The sequence below is a fragment of the Herpailurus yagouaroundi genome, unplaced genomic scaffold, assembly GCF_014898765.1.
Source record: "Herpailurus yagouaroundi ecotype Mexico unplaced genomic scaffold, PumYag 141, whole genome shotgun sequence".
NCBI classification, from domain to species: Eukaryota; Metazoa; Chordata; class Mammalia; order Carnivora; family Felidae; genus Herpailurus; species Herpailurus yagouaroundi.
The window spans coordinates 35,355,027-35,371,705 of NW_024412396.1; the positions used below are offsets into that span (position 1 = coordinate 35,355,027).

The 16,679-nt window shown below is 41.5% G+C and overlaps 1 protein-coding gene across 4 annotated transcripts in view; it reads left to right on the plus strand.

Annotated features, from left to right (window-relative positions):
- DAAM1 (dishevelled associated activator of morphogenesis 1) overlaps positions 1-16,679 on the plus strand; it is a 176,150-nt gene that overhangs the window by 65,170 nt on the left and 94,301 nt on the right. For all 4 annotated transcript variants that reach the window (XR_005790927.1, XM_040477281.1, XM_040477283.1 and 1 more), the window contains one exon: positions 3,982-4,201. Coding sequence is in view for 3 of the 4 variants with exons in the window: in XM_040477281.1 (XP_040333215.1) it covers positions 4,019-4,201 (183 nt within the window). In the remaining variant the exon portion in view is untranslated. The remainder of the gene's footprint in view (positions 1-3,981; positions 4,202-16,679) is intronic.

A 16,679-nucleotide genomic window follows, 5' to 3' on the forward strand; every position in this document is an offset into this window, starting at 1 on the left:
CTATAAAGTACAAAAGTAAAGTTGCTCTCTATTCATTTCCCAAATACTTGGGTCATGCTCCTATGTGTGTGAGGCACTAAGTGACACAAGCTGTGGGCACTTTTTCTCATGGAGTTGACTCTTCAATAGGGGAAGTAAGACCCAGACCACAAATTGCAGTAAGTGTTGGCTCTGCCTCATAAGGGTCACAACATGCTAAGAGGGCCCAGACCACATTCAATGGGATAGGTTAGCAAGACTGCCTGGAAATAAACTTGAAAGCTAAGCATGGACCATGTGGCCTTCCATGAGCTGGGTCTTGCCTGTTTTTTTGTTTTTTTGTTTTTGTTTTCTCCCGTCTTCCAGTAGCGTGAATGCTGCCTCCTTACCCCCATACAGAGGTGCTTAGTCATGCAGACCTTGACACTAATCCCTGAACGGTCTCTTCAGTATACTTACTGACAGTTGAGTAACAGGGTGTGCAGGACTCTGGCCTGGCTGCCAAGGGGGACATGGCTGGGTCCTGAGGACATACGTCGGAGACAGACATTCACAGTTGTCTTTTAGTGAACTAAGTCTGAACTCCCATCTCCTTGTGTACATCAGTGGTATTGCTCCTTCCCCATGCTGGTTAACAAAGAATACAAGAATTGCACTCTTAGAGAAATTGTTCTAGCATTTTGCCATTGCTGAAATAGTTGTACTCTATTTTACAAAAATACGTTGCTGACAGATTGGAGGGAAGCAACTCATCCTTCGCCTCAGATAGTTTGGGACACTGGTGTATAGATCACCATAACTTGGATATTTTTGGTAAGAACATTTTTGCATACACATTCCCCTCCTTCCATCTGTCATATAAACAAATGATCATACAGTTTTTTTTTTGTTTTGTTTTGTTTTTTTAAATCTCATCTTCATTTGATTGTGAAAGTAGTATGTCTTCATTGTGACAACTTGGGAAAGTACAAAGAAATTTTTTGGTGTTTTTGACACAAGCTTACTGTTGGCTCACATTGTGCTGTTTCTCTTATCCTTTTTTCCTTTTATCTTTGTCAACACGCTCCCATCCTGACAGCTCATATATGTACACTTGTTCGTACATAAATGGGACACTGGATACCTATTCTTTATTTTACATTTAAAATGCGCATGTCATTAAATATTCTTTTAGAGAGGACTGCTTGGTCATCTGTCATCTAGTTATACCATGATTAACCTTTTCGTATAGTCTCCTATAACTAGAACTTATTTAATGCCTTTGTTTATTGGTTATTAGGTAACGCTTTGAAAATTGTTGTGACCACATTTTTGATAGTATCTCGGAATATTCCATTGGGATATATTTCTAGGAGTAGAAATACTTCAAGTCAAAAGTATGAGTGAAAGGCGTCGGTAAACTGCCCTTCAGGAACGTTGAAACAAATTTCAGTTTTCACCAGCCGTGGATGGGCTCACCATACTCAGTACTGTCAGTGTGGGTGCTGGCAGGATGGGAGCGTGTTGACAAAGATAAAGGCAGAAGGAATGAGCAGACCACTGGGATGGAAGAAGAGAGGAGCGTGGGATGTGAATGGGGCATGGAAAATGGTCTGTTGGCTAAAGTGAAAGATACTTTCAAGGAAATAGGAAAGACAGAGAAGTTGAGTTGGATCTGATTTGATGGAGCACTGAAAGCCAGTTTAGATTGGTATCGGAGAGACTTCAGTGGGTTTTGATCAGGAAGATGAGAGCCCCAGGGTTTTGCTGTGGGAAGGCTGTGTTATATAACACAAGCTGTGCCACACCACTGCTCATTCCCTATGTACTCCATGCCCCTTCCCACACCATGCCTTTGGTTGCGCTGTGCCTTCTGCCAAAATGCCCTGCTTTCCATAATCTATCGAAGCTCCACTCGTCCATCAGGGACCATACCCTCATTCTCCCCTATGTACTTCCTGCTCGATTACGTAGCATCCACTGGTATAATATACCATATTGCCTTTTTATAACTGTTTGGTGTACCACTCTCTCCCACCAGATTATAATCTCCTAGTGACCCATTTCCTTTATGTATCCTTCAGTGCTTATAGTGCCTGGTATATAAGAGGTATTAACACACATCTGCCAAAGGAATCCCAGGCACTGCACATGTCTCCTATGACATTGAACAAGTACACTTTAGGCCAAGAGATATATGCTTCAACAGTTTGGGATATTGGATGTCTCGGCCAAGTTGTTATTCCAGAGCCAGTTGGAGTATCACATAGGGCTACATGAGGGACAACCTGCTCTTAACATTTACCTTCCCTTCCCTCTAAAGACTTCTAGTCACTGGCTTTTGGAGACCACCATCCCTTAAGTGAGCGAGATCTTGACTCCAGAAGTGTTTGTAAATCATAGTTATTTATGAAAACTTCTACTGGAGCTTGTAATGTTGTATGAGATTGGTTTTTTAAAAGCCAGTATGGCATCGTGTTGTACGTATCATTCTTTGATTTGCTTTTCTCAATTGACAGTGTAACTTTGGAATTTTCCCAAGGCAATACATATAATTACAAAAAACTATATAATAATTAAAAATGTGTTTTTTAAAAATTTCTTTTAATGTTTATTTATTTTGAGAGAGAAAGAGAGCACGAGCAGGGGAGGGGCAGAGAGAGAGGGAGATGCAGAATCCAAAGCAGGCTCCAGTCTGTGAGCTGTCAACATGGAGCCTAACATGGGACTCGAACTCAGGAATCGCAACGTGAGGTTATGACCTGAGCCACAGTTGGACACTTAACTGACTGAGCCACTCAGGTGCCCCTAAAAATGTATTTTTATGGTAAAAATTCAAATTCAAGGGGCACCTGGGTGGCTCAGTCGATTAAGTGTCTGACTTCGGCTCAGGTCATGATCTCACAGTTCATGGGTTCAAGCCCCGTGTCAGGCTCTGTGCTGACAGTTCAGAGCCTGAAGCTTGCTTTGGATTCTGTGTCTCCCTCTCTCTCTGCCCCTCCCCTGCTTGCACTGTCTCAAAAATAAATAAACATTAAAAAAAATTCAAATTCAAAAGGGTACCAAATGAAAAAGGATAGTTTTCCAATCCCCTGTTTTTATTTTAGAGGTTAGTGCTATTTGCCCATTCTTACATATATTCATAAAAACAAATATGCATTCTTTAAAACATGTAATCCTGTAATACGTACAGTATATCATAAAGTATCTTGAACATGTTTTCATATCTACATATACAGATGCCGTGTTGTTTTTAAATGAGTGCATAGTATTCTGTTATGTGAATATACTATGACTATCTCTGTATTGGTGAACTCCTTTGATCTTTTCTGTTTGGAAAGCTCATGTGAAATCACTCTTCGTTTGTTATGAATTTAAATTATTCAACATGATAAACATGAACTGAGTGCCTCCTTCCTTCCTGGCACTGTGCAGGGCACTAGGGCCAACAAGGTGTTTGATGGTCAGTCCCTTCCCCTGACTTGAAGTTATTGGCTGTCTAACAGGACAATACTCTCTTAACGAACTTAGAATATGATATGAGCTGGAATGGGTAGATATGCCTTAGCATACATATTAATTCTCCTTTGGGAAGGTGAGAAAGAGGACGTTGGTATCAAACTTTAAAGGATAAGAGATCCTGGATTCCTAAGGGGTGAGGAAGAGAAGGTCATTCTTTCAGGGGATGTTAAAGAACAAGATGGGTTGGCAAGAAAGAGCATGTGATAGGCAAAGAATGGCCAGTAGCCCAGTGCGACTGGGTCATGTGCCGTGGTGTGGAGGGGGAGAATTGTACTGTTTGCTCAGCAGTTGGTCACAGGAAACATTCAACAAGTGAGTAGAAGGATGTGCTCTTTGTGTAACTGAACTCCAAACCATCTTGGGGTTGTCCTCTTTATGCCCTGCAGGCTATCAACTGCCTCCAGGGCAGAGGATCTTTCTTGAATTGGTCTGGCTTTAAAAAAAAAAAAAATCTTTTATCCATTTTTGCACCTTTAACCATGTCATGTCTTGTTTTTGCAGAGTTTAGTCACTTCAAGAAATAGAACAGAAATCCGCCATGGCCCCAAGGAAGAGAGGTGGACGGGGGATTTCATTCATCTTTTGCTGTTTCCGAAATAATGATCACCCGGAAATCACCTATCGGCTGCGAAACGATAGCAACTTTGCGCTTCAGACCATGGAGCCAGCATTACCCATGCCCCCTGTGGAGGAGCTGGATGTCATGTTCACTGAACTTGTGGTGAGTCTCCAGCTTGCTTCCTGCCGGTGGTGGGGAGCCAGGAGGAAGAGGAGAGGGTGTGCCTGGTTTCGTTTGGTTAGCCATGGGCTCGCCCTTCTTCAGTGCAATGACCCCTTTGTATTGGCACCCCAGCTGTGGGCACTGAGCCTCTGGAGGAAGAGAAAGAAGAAGGTAGCTTTACTACATCAGAGGGCTTTGCTTTAAGTGAAGGGATTTAGGCCCTGAGATCTTCGAATATGTGGCCGAATCACATCCCAAGTTGCTTCTCCTGTTCCCCTCCATCCCAGCGTGAGTCTATACCTGTGTCCTCTGCCTCACAGCCCCCCAATTCTCTAACGCTTTCTCCACCCCTACTCTCAGTGTGCTGTATGAATGTCTTCTTAACAGTTAGTCCTACTCCTCTTCCTGTCCCAGATCCTTTGATGAAAGCCATTATTACTTAAGGCAGTTAATTATTTAACCTAATGATCAGACTGTAGTAATAAGTGTTGTGGGAAGCTTTTCATGGATCCTGTCATATTTTAGAATCCACTGTACTGAAGTGAGAGAGATATCTGGTGTAGGACCTCTTCTCAAAAGATGTAAGTGATCTCTTCAGCTTAACCTTTTAGGTACCTCTGAAGTAGTATTTCTTTCCATTCCATGTTACAGAGGTATATTATGGCATAGTTCAAAGAGTCCTGGCATGTGGATTAGGAAGACGTTGGTTCAAGTTACTATTCTGACTTTATTATCTAAGTATGGAAGAAGCATATGCGCCTGTTTTCTGGAAAGTGAGAAAAAAAATAAGTCCTCCTTCTAGTGTGATGTAGTGTCGAAGTGAGAGTAATACATAGTGGGAATGGCCCAGTGCCTGGCCCTCGTTGGGTGCTCAATAAATGTTACATGAGTACTCTATCCTCCCTCGATCATTGCCGGCATTTTGTAATGGAGTTAGTTCTAATCGGACGAATCAGACCATTTGTATCATTCAACAGATACTCGAGAGTGCTATCATTTTGCATGACTCTTAGGTCAGAAAGTAATGTAGGCTGTGTTACTGCCCTCCAGGGGTAATATCTGAAGCGATCAGTCCACTCCAGCTCTTCCAGAACAGAATGTACCTATAGACTTACCCTATAAGATAAGGCAATATGAGAGTATTACCAAGCCTGTTACCAACCAGAATTGGTTGGGAAAAAGAAGAGATGGCTGTTGGCAGCATGTTTGTATTTTACGATGTTGATGAATATTTTTGGTGTTTATGGAATCTCTCCCCTCTCCCACCTCTGCATGCAGAGATTATGTTCTAGGTGTTAATGGGGAGGTTCGAAGTGGGAAACTGGAACCTTCTCTGAAACAGCTGACAGTTTCAGTAGCAAAAGGGGATTGATAAAAAAGTACAATGCCACTAGAGGAAGAAGCACAACCCACCTCTGCATGGTGTGTAGATGTGTCGTGAGGTATAGGACAGTGATGAGGAGGGTGGTCAAGGAAGACGTTCTGGAGGATGTGAGCTGTGAGTGATTGAAGGTAAGAAGGGAAGTGGAGGGGATCGGTGTCAATGGCTGTCTCAGTCATCTCAGCTAGTTCATCCTGTGACGGTTACAAACTACAACAGCTTATCCCTTGCTAATGCTGCATGTCCATTGTGGGCCAGGTGTGGTTTTGTTCCTCACCATCTTTCATACAAGACCCAGGCCTGGTGGAAGAGTAAGGAGGGACATGGCAAACTGCTAGTGGGCTCTAAGCTTATGCTTGGAAATGGCATGTGGCACTTCTGCCCACATTTCTTTGGCAGGTGAAAATCACGTGGCCACTCCTGAGATCACAGGGGAAGGATGAATCATCCTTCTGTAGAGACTGGCACCACAAGTCGCATGGACAATCCTGAGGTCACTGGGGCAGTGGAGGACATACAATCCTCTTCCAGGGAGAGGCAGTGAATCATCTACCACGATGGCTATCAGGAAGGGCAATAATGTATTCATGGGCTTGGTTTTATTTCCCACGTAAAGTATTTTATGACCCAGTATGTGATCTATCTTGGGGAATGTTCCACGTGCACTCGAGAAGAATGTGTATTTTGCTGCTTTTGGATGAGAAGTTCTGAATGTATCTGTCAAGTCCATCTGGTCCAGTGTATCCCATTTAAAGTATTTGAAAACACAAAGCCCACCTAAGGAGATAGATGAGGGCCCACTTGGTGGTAGTTGGAGCTGGTGGGCAGAGTTAGTACCCTCACAGCCTCTACATCCACTGTCTTTTCAATTGTGCTCTATCAGATTCCCCAGATGAGACCTAAGCCAGAGCCTGTGTGGTGGCAGCTCCATGTACATCTTGAAGGCAGCTCATTGTTCTTTATTCATAAGGGAGAAAATTCCACTCCTCTGCCTTATTGATGTCTTTATTCTGTGTGGAAATTGCCTACAGCTGTTAGTTGTTAAAAAGCCAATGCCAAACCAGAACTTTAAGCCGAAACCATTGGAAAACAAATTATATTGAGGTTTGTATCTGTCCCGGTGAGTGACGGATGGATTTCTGTCCACTCCTTACTTCAGGGACTTAGACCACAAACCCATCCAATGGCCAGGGGTGTGCTGGGGCAAGAGAGGTGGGCTCAGAGCCATGGGAAACCTCTGTGGGTTCTCTTGAGTGTTCGCAGAAGCGCTTCTGCCTCTGCCCGTGCACAGGATAGGGAGGCCAGGTGGGGAACGGGAGCGTGCTTGGCCTGTGGAGTCAGACTGCTCTGCAACCCGGGGTGACTGCCTTTAAGACGGTTTCTATTGGAATTTAAGTTTATTGCCTTGCCTATACAATGGGACAATACCGTCTCTGTGATAGGATTGGTATAAAGAAGATAACTTCTTTAAAAAGGGGGGCACCTCTTAGGTGCTTTATAACCCACATCCTAGTGCAATGAGAAGGATGGGAGATAAGTATTTCCTGGGAACAACACCCTAAGCACATATCCCAGGTTTTTCCTTTTCTTGAAAGCTAACCTGCCCGCTGTGAGTGAGCCAGTGTGGGTCCTAACTTGCAGGGCATTTTACCTCTGTATCTGTTGGAAAGCATCTCATCACAGCCGGTTGGTGTCAGCTAGTTTCCTTGGCCTCTTCTGATGACACACTCATTTAATGTTTTTAAATGAGCGGTACCAAATAGGTTGCCTTCAGAATTGCTTGCTGCAACCTTATCATCTCATAAATAAAGCAAGCCTGAGCGGGAGGTCAGCCACGGGAATCTGTAAGGAGGGTGGGCCCTGAGGAGTGCCCGCCATAGGCAGTGGAACCAGACTCGTTCCAATTTCAGGATGTAGTGGTTCCTGGGGGTCCCAGTCCAAAACCCTGCCTATTTTTTTTTTCCCTAACAGCTTTATTGAGATATAACTCACAGACTATAATCCACCTATTTACAGTGTACAGCTCAATGGCTTTTAGTTGTGCAAACATCACCACAATAAATTTTAGCATGTTTTCATGACCTCCAAAAGTAACTCCCTTACCCATTACCTGTCACTTCGCATTTCTCCCCAGCTCACCATTCCCTGACTACCTCTAATCTACTCCTGTTTCTGTGAATTTGTCTATTCTGGGTATTTCATAAAAATGGAATCGTGTAATATGTGGTCCTTTGTGACCGGCTTCTTTCACTTACCGTAATCTTTTCAGTGTATCCATGTTGCAGCATGTATCGATACTTCTTTTCCTTCTATGGTTGAATAATACTCCACTGTATGGACATACCACATTTTGTTTCTCCATTCATCATTGACAGACATTTGGATTGTTGCCAGTCTTCAGCTATTATGAATAATGCCACTGTAAACTTTATTCATACCCAAGTTTTTGCGTGGAAATATATTTTCAGTTCGCACAGGTGCAGACCTAGGAGTGGAATTTCTGGGCCATATGCTAACACAATGCTTAAATTTTTAGGAATTGCCAGACTGTTTTCCAAAGTGTCTGCACCATTTTACATTCCCATCTGCAGTGTATGAGGGTTCCAGTTTGACCCTATCTCTGCCGACACTTGTTATTACTTCCTACCGATTGACCTGCTGTTTCTAAAGCTGTTCGATGGCTCCTGGAGAACTGAGAACATGTAACTTGGGAATTTTTTAACTATCTAATTAATTTATTTTTGTGAGTTTCCACACAGAAATAGTCTCTATGCTAACAATTTTAACTGATCTGGTTAAAATTGAGTTGAGAGTTTGTGTAATCTCTGCCAACTCTGTTATTTTATGCCTTTCGAGCATCAATCCTTTTTTTCCTGTATTACCTCCCCCACCTCCTTTCCCCACTTTTTCTGCTTTGTCCTTTGCTTCAGCCACACATCGTGAGCATAACCAACCCAAGAGTCAACACTGTTCCCATAAAATAAGATTCAGCTATAGTCTTGCCTTTTCTACAGGCTTCTAAAGGTCTTAGATTGTTTTTGCTGACCTATTTGAAGACCCCTAGGCATCATGAATCTGTAAGTTGTCCTTATTCAAGTAACTTTTTCATCTCAATGTTAGCAAATAGATTTCCTTTGGGATGAATAGAAGGATGTGTCACTAATTGACCGGTCAGTTCTTTCAGGGTGTGTGTGTGTGATGAGTGGCTGCTGTGTGTCCTGAGATAACTGGTGAGCAAAGCAGCCATGGTTGTTAATGAATTTATGGGACCAAAGGTGTAGCAGGGAAGTAGGCAAATACACAATCTTTTCCAGTGTGCCCCAGGATTATGAGGGGCTCTTCCAGCAGTATATATTGTTGGAAGAATGTTCATTTGCCTTTTTTTCACAAGAAGGGAGTTGCACTCACAGGTTCCATATCTATAAACCTAGCTCTCTTGCCCAGTAATTCCTAGCTTCTCTTCCAAGTCCTCATGGGAATATGCTTCCCTCAGTCCCTTTCTCTGTCGATTTCTCTGCCAATCAACCAGCTTTCAGGAAACACGTTTTGTGGCCCGTGGTACTATAAATTTCCTAGCAGTGAGCTCCCCTTGGGGAGTTCTACAGTTGTCCAGCTGACCCTACCACTTGTAGGTGAGTGTCTAATTCAGCCTTGAAATCTCAGCAAGGCCACTTGTCCTCAGATGAAAATTGAGTTCTCCAACTCAGCTTACATGAGTGAGAAAGAAGGTACACATTTTGATTTTCATTTGCTTGACTCCTTAGCTTAGCTGTCAAGTTAATAACAAACTTGCTAGATTGTAAACCCCACATTTTCCTAACTTAGTGTGGAAGGGTCTTGGAAGGCTTTGTGGGAGAGGTTTCATTTAATGTGAAGACATGAAAATCTAGTAGGAATATCAGAGCAAAGAGGAGAGATTGTTACAGACCTTGAGAACAGCACAGTAGGGGGCCGGGAGGTGAGAGAAAGTATGGAGGAAGGCTCAAAGAACAGAAAGCTTAGTGTAGATGGAACATGAAATAGGAAGCTGGGAGGACTGGGGCTTCTGAGAAGCGGTTCTGGAAAAGGGGATGGGGACGGTTGTGTTATTGATTTAATTCTATATCTCAGATTCTTATTTGAATGAGAGGAAGGTACCTCTGCTTTTTTACAGGTTTTCTCAGCAAACCAAATATAATAAAACCTTGGTTTGCCAGCATAATTCGTTCCAGAAGCATGCTTGCAATCCACAGCAGTTGTATATCAAAGCGAATTTCCCCATAAGGAAAAATGGAAACTCAATGCTATAATATAGTAACAAAATAATAAAATACAAAATATAAAGAAAAATAAACAAATTAACCTGCACTTTCCTTTGAAAACCTTCATGGTTGTGTGAGGGAGACCAGAGAGAGGAGGGTACTGTGTAGGACGACTTTCACTACTATCACTGATGGAATCACTGCTATCTTTTGGCTCCATGGAGTCTTTTTCTGCATGCGGGCCATTGTATATGCTCGTACGGATGTTGACTACAGTATTAATAAACTCTGTCATATACTGTATTTAATGTAACTGGCAATAAGGCAGCAGAGGAAACGGTCTATATCTGCAGGCAGCCTGACCTAGAATGAAGCAAAGCATTCCTAAGCTTACTCTTGGATGGAAAAGCAGGGGACTGTTCCTAGGTGCTTTGAAGTATCAAAAAATAGTGCCAGTTGTGGGCACCTTCCAATGTTCTGAAAAATCATTGATTTCTGCCAAACACCTCAACCTGAGACCAAGCATCTGAGAAGGGGAGACGATCACCCACAATCCTGCAGAGAGAGAGAGAGAGAGAGAGAGAGAGAGAATAACCATTGGCTCAGTTGTGATCATGTGATCTTCGGTGTCACCTACTACTCCTGTTGCAAGACATCGCTCGTTTATCAAGTTAAAATTTATTAGAAACATTTACTTGTCTTGCGGAACACTTGTAGAGCAAGTTACTTGAAATCCGGGGTTTTACTGTGTATGAAAGTACGGCAAAATATATTGCTACTTGATTACATTTACAAAAATGACCATTGTTCTTTGCAGTCTCTGAAGTGTTGGTAAGTTAAGCAAAAGGTTTCGTGTCTTCTTGAATAGATTCTGAGTACATTTTCATTTGAGTCCACTTGTTGAGATGAGATGCTATCTTGCTGTAACACATACCTCCTCAGGGCACTTTAATTTTGAAATAAAAAGGAAATAGAGAATTACTAGGAGCCCCCCCTTCCCGCTTTCTGCCCTTCTACCCAGTGCATAGACTCCTGCATCCACCTGGAATTGATGGGCTAAGTGTTCCCTGCAGAATATTCCACAGCAGCAATGATACTGGAATTGGTATCTCCTAACGAGTTCCCTCAGCCCTCTTGCCTTGTGAAATGTGTAAAATAGCCCTGGGTGAGATTTTAGGTGAGAAACCAGGTTTAAGACAAGGCTGGCTATTATTTTTGAAGTGTTTTGCACTAAATCTCCACTCTTCTAGTACACACACTGTTTTGTGTATTTGGAATCAGTTTCATAGATTGATTAGAGGAAAACTTTCATTTCTAACACAGTGCATCCCTATGAATTTATGGCTGGTTGGAAATAATATGCAGTATGGACCCAAGTTTTCCTAAATCTGAAATATGACCAATTACATTTTACACTGTTTTCTGGTTAATCTGTTTTCTTTTGAATCCATTGCTTAGTGTCCCATTTATTTGGCCAATGGGTCTAATATTTTAGGATAATAAACTATAGAGTGCTGTGCCTTCCAGGAAATGTAGCATATTTTAAAGAAACTTATTAAGAAAATCATTATTGGTCATAGAACAACCATTTATACCATTGAGGATTACCAGTGAAAGTTAAATCTCAATGGGGAATGTGGTGATCATGGATACCATAGGTTGATGGGATTTGTATTCTCATAAATGTAATTATAATGTCAATTACTTACTATAGGTCAGTTTCATTACTGCTAATTACTGAGGACATTAGTAGCCAACGTAGGATATGAGAAATAAGGATAGCAGGAATGGGAGAATTTAGTTGGTGTATCAGAGTCAGATGAATTCACGGTCAAGTTAAGCTGTGCCAAGTGAATTCATCTGGGAATTTACATCAGTAATCTCTTCATTTTTCAATATATTCTGAAGTCATTTTGGTATGAAAGGAGCTACAGGAATCCAAAGTTGTCTTACAGACTTAGCAGTATACAAATTTTGTTCTTCCCCTAGCTACGTGAATTGTTACTCATCTCCCACAGGCTGCCAACATAATTTCTTTTATTACTAGGACTGTCTTAATCTCTTTTTAATAAAAATTCTTCCACTATCACTACAATTGATGAAAAGTTTCAACACTTTTTATCTCTTTGTTTTTTAAACTCACCATTTACACTGAAGGCCATGACTAAGAATAGAAAGTTTCTTACAGAGGGAACCTGGGTGGCTCATTTGGTTAAGTGTCCGACTTCGGTTCAGGTCATGATCTCATGGTTCGTGGGTGCGAGCCCCACATCAGGCTCCGTGCTGACAGCTCAGAGCCTGGAGCCTGCTTCAGATTCTGTCTCTGTCTCTGCCCCTCCCTGGCTCGCTCTCTCTCTCTCTCTCTCTCTCTCTCGCTCTCTCTCTCTCTCTCTCTCCCAGAACTTTATAAACAAATTATCTTGGCCCTGAGAACAACTGACGGTTTGTGACATAGGTGATGTTAATATAGGTGGTTTTGCTTGCTTATATGTGTTGTACTTCTGAACAGAACATTGTATTCTAAGAACCAAAGAAGGATTGGTAGTAGATCTTTATCCCAGTTGACAGTCTACATTTCTTTGTGCTGCTTGGAGGCCCTGTCTGCTTAGAGATAGTAAGATGGTCAACATGGCTTCTTAAATTTCCTTCTTGTCTTCTAACTTACTAAACAAACCCAGTGAAGCTTAAGGTAAAACTACAAAACCAGTTTGCTCCTTCTGGTGCTAAATTTATGTTTTGTCTCGCCAGATTCATTCCAAATGTCCTTTCCTATAGGCTGTTAGGTTTCGTTTTTTGACTCCATGTTAGATGCTCTGCTATAAATCAATACACTTATTTATGGGTGCTTCTAAATTTATTCATTTATTTTTAACGTTTATTTATTTGAGAGAGAGCAGGGGAGGGGCAGAGAGAGGGAGAGGGATGATCCCAAGCAGGCTCCGTGCTTTCAACGCAGAGCCCAACATAGGGCTTGATCCCATGAACCGTGAAATCATGACTTGAGTGGAAATCAAGAGTCGGATGCTTAACTGACTGAACCACCCAGGTGCCCTTCTGGGTGCTTCTAAATTTAGATTCCAGGGATTGAAATGGGAGAGTGCGGAGAGGTGGAGGAAAGAAACATGAAAACTTTTTTTTTTTTTTTTAAATACAAATAATGCAAAACCATGTCTGAACTAATGATGTTAGTGAAAAAATGGTTATGAGTCCCCTTGGCCTTGATGATTTTCATTACTATGAATTGTAAAGAGACTCTGAGCAGTATATACTTACTTAGCTTTTGACTACAATTTAAAATATGATTATTTAACTTAATCCTCAGGCTACCATGTGCGAATTACACAAAGTCAACACACTGTACTGACTTGCCAACTCTCTGTATGTCCCCAAATAAATCAATACGGGTTTTAAAGGACTGGGGGAAATAATTTCATCTCCATAAGTCATGTGGTTTAGGTAAGCTTTCAAGTGTAATTTTGAAAATGTGTTTCCATAATGGCTAGAACAGTTTGGTAGTTTGTATAAATAACTGCACATGAGAATATATATTGTTGCATTGGGAATCATCTAAACATCATTTGCTCACATAGAACATATGTCACATGGCCTCTGAGAGGTAAATGCACAATAGGCGGATGGTGTATTTCAGTTCTAATGGTCCTCGGTCATTTTATCCGTTGTACTTGGAATCCTCCCTTCCCCCGCCTTCAATTCCCAAAATTACTCAGGAATTTCAGGCTGTTTCTTGATGCGTGTTCTAGGAGCTCAGGACCAGTTACATCTTTTAGTTATGATTTTTTTGGCTTATGGATGAAGAACCATATCTATATGTATTTTTTTTTTAAATAAGATCCCTGAAAATGCAGCATTTTTTTTTCTCTCCTGTCCAATTTTAAACGAATCCACTGGAAACATCCTACAGCTGCTATTTATTTGATTACACAATGGGATATTTAAAAACTAAACTAAACCAAATGAAAGCTCACTTAGAATGTATATACAGGTTGTTTTCAGGAAAGATGGGCATTTTTTGCACGTGGAAGAAAAAGTCATCAAGTCTCTTGCCATCTTTGAAATAATCAGATGCTTTGAGTTTATTCCCATATGGACACTCGTTATGTTAAATCCTCTATGGATAGACACCTTTGCACTTTCAGAGAGCGGAATGACATACAAGCGTTGTATCTGGCTTTTTTTATCCTCAGGACCCCCAGAGCCTAGAGCAGGGTGTGGACCAGAGTGGGTGCTCAGTAAATGCTTGTGGTCCAGACGAGTAATTACTGAAGGTTAATGCTTGAGATGCTCAGTAACTATTTGCATACATGCATGCATGCATATATGCATGAATTAATGACTGCTGAATCCTCCAGCAATTGGGTATGTATTCTGAATTATTCTCAAAGTAGTAGTATGGATTCGGGCTGATCCCTGCACCCTTCCTGTCCCCTATCCACCTCTTTGTCATTCTCTTTACTCATCTTCTTCATTTGGATGTCAGTTACTCTGGGAGCATGAAAGTGGCTGGCATCAAGAGATTGAAAGGATAAGTTGATAGGGTTTAAGAATTATTTTTTGTCCTTAACAGTCTCTATCATATATGACATGGTAAAATACATAGCTGCAATATGGGAGAAGCGATCTATTGTGCTAAATATCTTTTGACCCAAATAAAACTTAAAAGTGTCATCTGAGCTGCCTAAAAGTCTCTGAAGGGCATGCTGAGCAGGTGTGAGAGGGGCCTGGGCTGGCAAGAGTCATTGAGGGAGGGGGCACGTGTGGAACTTGGTTTCATGGTTGCCCGCAGGGCCTTAGGGTGCCTTTCTAGGAGACAAAGCCCCTCCATTCGGTGAGGGAGATACTGCTAAGAAATTCTCCCAATTAAGCCTTGTCAGCAGAAGTTGTACCAGGTTATAGGTATAAAAGCTGGGTATTTGGCTGGGGTGCCTGGATGGCTCGGTCTGACTTCCGCTCAGGTCATGATCTCACAGTTGGTGATTTCAAGCCCTGCGTCAGGCCTTGGGCTGACAGCTCAGAGCCTGGAGCCTGCTTCAGATTCTGTCTACCTCTCTCTCTATCCCTCCCTCACTCACACTCTGTCTCTCTCTCTCTCTCTCTCAAAAATAAATAAACATTAAAAATATTTTTAAAAAAAACTGGATATTTGGGTGGCTGGGTGGATACTGGGAGATGATTATGACATATTTAGAACAGATTTATTTATTGTAGATTCCTGGAAAACTGCTGGTGATGTATACTAATAAAAGTTAACATTGCTCCGAGTTTCTGGTTGAAATAACACAAAGAAGCTAAATAAGCCCCAGGTTTAGCGGCAGATTTTTTCTAGCGAACTGGATATAGTTTTCATTGTCTACTCTTAAAGGAAATAGTGTAAAACACTTAACCATTGGCAGTAAGAAACTAAAAATTATTTCTATTAGTCAGCCTTTGCTTGTAGGATCTCACTTCTTATTTTTATATATCGAGTGAAAACATGTCTGTCAGACACAGAGAACATTACTGTGTAGGTGGTGGTGAGTCATATTGTGGTATTTCATGTAATGACTAATAGGGTTTGCAGAAATCTTACCGGCCGAAAACCTTCAAGGTTCATTCTCTGTGTGTACACATCCATTTTGGGATTTAAAGCACGCAGTTGTTTCCATTTATTTTTTTTCCTGACCAATTAGGAGCAGGTAATAAGTCACCAAATATACCTCTTTCTTTCTTTCTTTCTATCTATCTATCTATCTATCTATCTATCTATTTTTGAGGAGAAATCTACAAAATCCTTTTTAAAATTTTTTTAAATATAATTTATTGTCTAGTTGGCTAACAGACAGTGTATACAGTGTGCTCTTGGTTTTCGGGGCAGATTCCCGTGGTTCATCGCTTCCATACAACACCCAGTGCTCATCCCAACAAGTGCCCTCCTCACTGTCCATCACCCATTTTCCCCTCGTCCCCACCCCACATCAACCCTTAGTTTGTTCTCTGTATTGAAGAGTCTCTTATGTTTGCCTCCCTCCCTCTCTGTTTGTAACTATTTTTGTCCCTTTCCCTCCCCCCATGGTCTTCTGTTAAGTTTCTCAAGTTCCACATATGAACGAAAACCTGTATCTGTCTTTCTCTGACTGACTTATTTCACTCAGCATAATACCTTCCAGTTCCATCCACATTGCTGCAAATGGCAGGATTTCATTCCTTCTCATTGCCAAGTAGTATTCCAGTGTATATACAAACCACATCTTCTGTATCCATTCGTCAGTTGATGGACATTTGGGCTCTTTCCATAATTTGGCTATTGTTGAAAGCGCTGCTATAAACATTGAGGCACATGTGCCCCTATGAATTAGCACTCCTGTATCCTTTGGATAAATTCCTTAGTAGTGCTATTGCTGGGTCATAGGGTAGTTCTATTTTTAATTTTTTGAGGAACCTCCACACTGTTTTCCAGAACGGCTGCACCAGTTTGCATTCCCACCAACAGTACTTACATTTAAACTGACAAATATGGTATCTAACTTTCAGATTTCAAACCACCACAGTGAAAGTACAATATTGTTTCTCATGGTCATTATGGTTAAATTTTAAGAGTTGAATTGGCAATCTGTGACCTATGGATGTGACGGTCACTTTCTGTGCTGGTAAAGGACATTCATAAATTTGATGAAATAGCTCAGCCTAATAGAACATTTTTTTTCTATACATGTGTAAAATTGTAATTTGGCCTTTTCCCCAAGGTACACTTATCACCATGTCATATGACTTAAGGCCTAGTCACTTGTCCCTCCGAGTGTTTGACTTATTTCTGGTTATATTGAGTTATGGGATGGAAGGCGAAGGTTAAAAATCCAGA